General features: G+C 42.8%; 1 protein-coding gene across 2 annotated transcripts in view; it reads left to right on the forward strand.

The window, feature by feature from the left end:
* The window catches only part of atp13a2 (ATPase cation transporting 13A2), a 48,512-nt gene that overhangs the window by 35,070 nt on the left and 5,942 nt on the right, over nucleotides 1-7,500 (forward strand). For both annotated transcript variants that reach the window (XM_062965638.1, XM_062965637.1), the window contains exons 23-26: nucleotides 1,363-1,442; nucleotides 1,532-1,684; nucleotides 1,759-1,855; nucleotides 5,215-5,438. In XM_062965638.1, the coding sequence (XP_062821708.1) occupies nucleotides 1,363-1,442; nucleotides 1,532-1,684; nucleotides 1,759-1,855; nucleotides 5,215-5,438 (554 nt within the window). The remainder of the gene's footprint in view (nucleotides 1-1,362; nucleotides 1,443-1,531; nucleotides 1,685-1,758; nucleotides 1,856-5,214; nucleotides 5,439-7,500) is intronic.

Consider the following 7,500-nt stretch of genomic DNA (forward strand, 5'->3'; position numbering starts at 1 on the left):
TAGTATAGATATAATACTATTATTGTTCTATTATTATTGTAGTATATTATTATATTATTACTGTTATATTGTTATTATATTATTCATTATTCACTACTACATTGAAACCACAACCGAGAGAAATCAGCGTGGAAACTGCAAGAGGTACCACAGATTGTTGTACATGGAAATAATAGTAGTAAATAGCTTTTGATTTATTAAGTACAGTTATATATTACAATTATATATTTTTGTTATTTAAACTATATATATTGTGAAATTAAGGTTTTTTCTCTCAAAGTGACACACCACCCAAGTCATGCTAGGTTTTTTGGTGAATTTTGACACACCAAGCGCAAAAGGTTGCCCATCATTGACCTAGGACTTCAATCGCCACTCACTGGTTTCTGCCAGAGTCTTTGAAGTTCAATCTTGAGGTCCTGAGAGCGGCTGAGTTTTTCCTGTTGTTTTTCATCAATGCGACTGTCACCTGGGATGGTGACATCAATGATCCAAACCTTTTTCTTCTCCACAACTGTGATGTCTGGTGTGTTGTGTTCCAGAACTTTGTCAGTCTGGATTCGGAAGTCCCACAGTATCTTTGCGTGCTCATTTTCCAAGACTTTTGCAGGTTTGTGATCCCACCAGTTCTTTGCTGCTGGGAGGTGGTACTTGAGGCAGAAGTTCCAATGGATCATTTGGGCCACATAGTTGTGCCTCTGTTTGTAGTCTGTCTGTGCGATTTTCTTACAGCAGCTGAGGATATGATCAATGGTTTCGTCGGTTTCCTTGCACAGTCTGCATTTTGGGTCATCAGCTGATTTTTCGATCTTGGCCTGAATTGCCTTTGTCCTGATGTCTTGCTCCTGGGCTGCAAGGATCAGGCCTTCTGTCTCCTTCTTCAGGGTCCCATTCGTGAGCCAGAGCCAGGTCTTCTCCTTATCAACTTTTCCTTCAATTTTGTCAAGGAACTTTCCATGCAGTGATTTATTGTGCCAGCTGTCAGCTCTAGTTTGTAGTGCGGTTTTCTTGTACTGATTCTGCCCTAGTTTGTAGTGCGGTTTTCTTGTACTGATTCTGCTCTAGTTTGTAGTGCGGTTTTCTTGTACTGATTCTGCTCTAGTTTGTAGTGCGGTTTTCTTGTACTGGTTTTTTGTCTGCTGTGCTTTGAGGAGTTTCTAATCATTATTATTATTATTATTATTATTATTATTATTAGTAGTAGTAGTAGTATATTTATTTATCCCCTGCTTTGTCTCTCAAAGCATACATTTTAAAATACACCAATATGCAAAAATTAAGACAGGATTAAATATAAACAGTACTTAGAAAATGTTATTAATTTCCTTATCCGCAACCCGGGTCTCTCTCGTCCTTCTGCAGATCCTGATCCAAGCCACCATTTTTGCCCGCATGCTTCCTGACCAGAAAACACTCCTGGTGCAGAGCTTCCAGGCCCTGAAGTGAGTCTGTGGGGAGGCTATCAGATTGGGGAGGGGGTCGGAGCTCTCTCCTGTCCGTCAACGCCTCCTTCTCTCGTCCTCCCTTGCAGCTACTGCGTGGCCATGTGTGGGGACGGGGCCAACGACTGTGGGGCCCTGAAGGCGGCCGACGTGGGCATCTCCCTCTCGGACGCAGAGGCCTCCGTGGCCTCGCCCTTCACCTCCCGGACCCCCAACATCGAGTGCGTCCCCATCGTCATCCGGTAGGTCGGGCTCTGCAGGGGGAGTTTGTGGGTCAAGCGACCCTTTGGCCTGATCCCGTCTCCTTTTGCTGCAGGGAAGGTCGGTGCTCCCTGGTCACCTCCTTCGGGGTCTTCAAGTACATGGCCCTCTACAGCCTGGTCCAGTTCGTCTCGGTGCTTCTGCTCTACACGGTGAGCCCTGTCCTCTCTGCCTCTTCCTCTGGAGAAGGCCTGCGCCAACTTCGGCCCTCCCTCCAGCGTCTTGGACTTCAACTTCCACAATTTATAACAGGCTGTTAGGAATTATGGGGGTTGGAGTCCAAAACACCTGGAGGGAGGGCAGGGCCGGCCCTAGGTAATTTTTAAGTGTAAGCGAACAGAATTTTGGCACCCCCCCCAAACCAATCACACCATCAAAGCCCTCCCGACAGATGGTCACCCAGCCTGTGCTTAGTAGCCTCCAAAGAGAGAGACTCCACCAGACTCAGGAAGAGAGTTCTACCATTGAATGCAGTGATTGATTGATTGAATAGATAGATAGATAGATAGATAGATAGATAGATAGATAGGGTGGGTAGATAGATAGAATGATGGACAGATAGACTGAATTGATGGATAGGTAGATAATTGATGGATGGATGGATGCATGGATAGATAAAATGAGTTGGTAGGTAGGTGGATAGAAGGATGGATAGATAGATTGAATGGACAGATAGGTAGACGATGGATGAATAGATAGATAAATAGACAGATAGGATGATTGGATAGATTGATGGATGGATAGAATGATGGACAAATAGATTGAATTGACGGATAGGTACATGATGGATGGATGGATGGATGGATAAAACGAGTTGGTAGGTAGGTGGATAGATGGATGAATAAAGGAAGGATAGAAGGATGGATGGATGGATGGATGGATGGATGGATGGATGGATGGATGGATGGATAACCAAATAGATAGGATGGGTGGGTAGATGGATGGATGACTAGATGAATTGATAGAAGGATAGAGAGATTGAATGGATGGATAGGTAGATGATGGATGAATAGATAGATAGACAGACAGATAGACAGATAGGATGGTTGGATAGATTGATGGATGGATAGAATGATGGACAGATAGATTGAATTGATGGATACGTAGATATGTGGATGGATGGATGGATGGATGGACAGATAAAATGAGTTGGTAGGTAGGTGGATAGATGGATGAATAAAGGATGGATAGAAGGATGGATGGATGGATGGATAATCAAACAGATAGGATGGGTGGGTAGATGGATGGATGACTAGATGAATTGATAGAAGGATGGATAGAGAGATTGAATGGACGGATAGGTAGACAATGGATGAATAAAGGATGGATAGATAGATAGACAGACAGATAGGATGGTTGGGTAGATGGATGGATGGATAGAAAGATGGACAGATAGAATTGACATATAGGATGGATGGATGGATGCATAGATAGATAGGATGGTTAGTGGGTAGATGGATGGATAAAGGATGGGTAGAAGGATGGATGGATAAATAGACATGATGGGTGGATGGAAGGGTGGATGGATAGAATGATGGACTGAATTGATGGATAGGTAGATAATGGATGGATGGATGGATAGATAAAACGAGTTGGTAAGTAAGTGGATAGATGGATGGATAAAGGATGGATAAAAGAAAGGATAGATAGATAACCAAATAGATAGGATGAGTGGGTAGATAGATGGATGGATGAATTGATAGAAGGATGGATAGATAGATTGAATGGAAGGATAGGTAGACAATGGATGGATAAAGGATGGATAGATAGATAGATAGATAGACAGACAGATAGGATGGTTGGGTAGATGGATGGATGGATAGAAGGATGGCTAGATAGATTGAATGGAAGGATAGGTAGACTGGGTGGATAAAGTATGGATGGATAGATAGACAGATAGATAGAATTGACAGGTGGATAATGGATGGATGGATGCACAGATAGATAGGATGAGTTGGTGGTTAGGTGAATAGATGGACGGATAAAGGATGGCTAGAAGGATGGATGGATAGATTGATAAGATGGGTGGGTATATGGATGGGTGGATGGCTAGAAGGATGAATAGATTGGATGGATGGATGGATGGATGGATGGATAGATAAAATAGGATGGGGTGGTGGGAAGATGGATAGATGGATGGATAAAGGATACAAGGATTGATGGACAGACAGACAGATAGGGTATGTAGGTGGATGGAGGGATAGAAGGATGGATAGATAGATTGAATTGATGGATGGATAGGTAGATAAGTGATGGATAGATAAATAGATGGGGTGGGTAGGTGGATGGATGGAGAAAAGGATGGATAGATAGATGGATATATTGAGAGAGAGGATGGATAAGTAGGGAGGTAGGATATAATGGAAAGATGGATGGATAATAGATAGGATGGATAGATAGGATGGATAGGTATGTAGGTAGGAAGTACATATGATGGATAGATAGATAGGATAGATAACTGATAAATATGTATAGAATCTTTTCACCCAGCACCACACCAGAGTCCACTATTCTAACTATAACCGTTTATTAGGAAAAGCATGTACAAAAGGGAGAAAAGGCAATGAAAAAGAACGATAAAACAGTAGTAGTCCATATACAAAAGACCAGTAGTCCAAAATAACAAGGTCCATGAAATCAAGGAAGTGAAAACTTCTCACGGAGTCTATTCTTCACTCCCTCTGTGCGGAGGCCTAATCTGATATCACGGGAAAACTCCCCATCTGCTGAAGACCGATTCCCAAGAGAAACTCCTCTATTCTGTGTCCGATTCTGGGCGCTGCAATTGAAGGGAGATGTTGACAAGCTGGAAAGCGTCCAGAGGAGGGCAACTAAAATGATCAAAGGTCTGGAGAACAAGCCCTACGAGGAGCGGCTTAAAGAGCTGGGCATGTTTAGCCTGCAGAAGAGAAGGCTGAGAGGAGACATGATGATAGCCATGTACAAATACGTGAGGGGAAGTCATAGGGAAGAGGGAGTGAGCTTGTTTTCTGCTGCCCTGCAGACTAGGACGCAAGGGAACAAGGGCTTCAAACTACAGGAAAGGAAGGAGATTCCGTCTGGACATCAGGAAGAACTTCCTCACTGTGAGAAGGGCTGTTCATCAGTGGAACTCTCTGCTGCGGAGTGTGGTGGAGGCTTTTAAGCAGAGGCTGGATTGGCCATCTGTCGGGGGTGCTTTGAATGCAATTTTCCTGCTTTTTGGAAGAATGGGGTTGGACTGGATGGCCCACGAGGTCTCTTCCAACTCTACTATTCTATGAAGCGGTCTACCATTGGAATCCAAAGCATCCTCTGTCTCACGCCTGGAAGTCACTTTGATTACAAGCAGGCTCCGTAGTGGGCCCATAACCCCCGTGTCCTCTGAGCAATCCCCAACAATAAGGTTCCCAGTCATGCTCTGTCTCACGCCTGATCACACGCAGGCTCCGTAGTGGGGCCCATAACCCCCTTGTCCTCTGAGCAATCCCCAACAATAAGGTTCCCAATCGTGCTCTGCTCTGCCCTCCAGATCGACACCAACCTGGGCGACCTGCAGTTCCTCTTCTTCGACCTGATCATCACCACCACGGTGGCCGCCCTGATGGGCCGCACGGCCCCCGCCCCGGACCTGGGCCCCCGCCGGCCGCAAGGGGCCCTCCTCAGCACCGTGGTCCTGGGCAGCCTCTCCCTCCAGACCGCCCTCCTCGTCGCCATCCAGGTCACCGGGTACTTCATGACGGCCGCCCAGCCCTGGTGAGTGAGCGGCAGCCGGAAAATAGAAACCTTCACAACCTTTTAGAGATGTTGTGATGTTTAGAAAGGCATGACCTTGTTAGAATTCATAACCTTTTGAAATACAATATCGTAACCTTTTGGGAAAACGGCATTCATGCAAGGCAGTTAGGTTTCTCACTTGTTAAACTGATGTACCTAGGGATCTCCTTGAACAAAACACAAAGCACAAAATACACACATATATAGCAGAATTTCAGAAGTGTTCTTTTAGTTGCCCAACTCGAAGATAAGCCGAGTTTTTTCAGCCCTTATTTATGAGCTGAAAAAGCCTCCCCCGGCTTATAATTGGGTCAAGGCTGGCAACGGAGCCTGCAGGCTATTGCTTGCAATATGTGATCTATTTCTCTCTTCTCCTCCCTTATCAGTGTGTTTTCTTTTGCAAATCCTGCAGGCTATTGCTTGCAATATGTGATCTATTTCTCTCTTCTCCTCCCTTATCAGTGAGTTTTCTTTTGCAAATCCTGCAGGCTATTGCTTGCAATATGTGATCTATTTCTCTCTTCTCCTCCCTTATCAATGTGTTTTCTTTTGCAAAGCCTGCAGGCTATTGCTTGCAATATGTGATCTATTTCTCTCTTCTCCTCCCTTATCAATGTGTTTTCTTTTGCAAAGCCTGCAGGCTATTGCTTGCAATATGTGATCTATTTCTCTCTTCTCCTCCCTTATCAATGTGTTTTCTTTTGCAAAGCCTCCCTCGCTCTTCATCAAGGGAATGTTTTGAAAAGAGAAAGACGCCCTTGCAAGTCAGGAAGAAGAAAAATATATATTCATTAACCTTATGAAAGCATTTTCCCCTGAAATATTTGTTAAACTCTCCTACAGATATATAGGCATTAACCCCTTGCAAGCGTTTGCCATCTCTATGCACCTTTATATGTGTATCTATATACATTAATTTTATATATTAATTTGCCCTCATATGTTTGTAGGTCTTTGCAAATCTTTTATACAGTAGAGTCTCATTTATCCAACATAAACGGGCCGACAGAACATTGGATAAGCAAATATGTTGGCTAATAAGGAGGGATTAGGGAAAAGCCTATTAAACATCAAATTAGGTTATGATTTTCCAAATGAAGCTCCAAAACATCATGTTATACAACAAATTTGACAGAAAAAGTAGTTCAATACGCAATAATGCTATGTAGTAATTATTGTATTTATGAATTTAGCACCAAAATATCACCATGTATTGAAAACATTAACTACAAAAATGCATTGGATAATCCAGAATGCTGGATAAGCGAGTGTTGGATAAGTGAGACTCTACTGTACTTATAGATCCATGTACCTGTGCATCTGTAGCCATACATACACATTATTTTTATATATGAATTTACCCTCATATGTTTGGAAGTCTCTGCAAATCTATATCTATATCTATAAAAGGGTAATGAAATCACGGCACCGGACAAAACAACTAAACTAAACCCCCCACAACCTCGAAAATTGACAGCACAACCTCTCATCCACGCCTCTATGTTCATACAACAAAAAGAAAAGAAAAATTAAGTCCTAGCCACAGCAACGCGTGGCCGGGCACAGCTAGTATCTACATAAAGAGAGATGTCTGGATAGATATGAATATATTCTTACCTACCTATATATAGGGCTTGCAAATATTACAGGGGGGAAATGAACACAAAAATATATATAGACATAACTATATATATATATATATATATATATATATGGCTTAAAATATTGTCGGGGAAATGCACACACACATACATAGAGAGAGGGGTGGATTTGCAAACATTTCAGGGGGAAATGCATATGTGAAATTAGTATCTATAATGATAGATCTATATCTAGCTATGCATTGTTTATATAAGCATTGAATATTAGCCTGTTACTATGTTGGAAGCTGTCCTGAGTCAGCTGAAAATATAGAAAATTCCTCTTCTGATGTTGACAAGTACGTAGCTTCAGTTCAGTTTTCCAGTGATCCATCATGTTTTCAATGAAGGTGCCAACGTTTTTCCTAATCCCGATGGCGTCCAGGCACTTGATGATCCAG

This window comes from Anolis carolinensis, unplaced genomic scaffold, assembly GCF_035594765.1.
Source record: "Anolis carolinensis isolate JA03-04 unplaced genomic scaffold, rAnoCar3.1.pri scaffold_15, whole genome shotgun sequence".
NCBI lineage: Eukaryota > Metazoa > Chordata > Lepidosauria > Squamata > Dactyloidae > Anolis > Anolis carolinensis.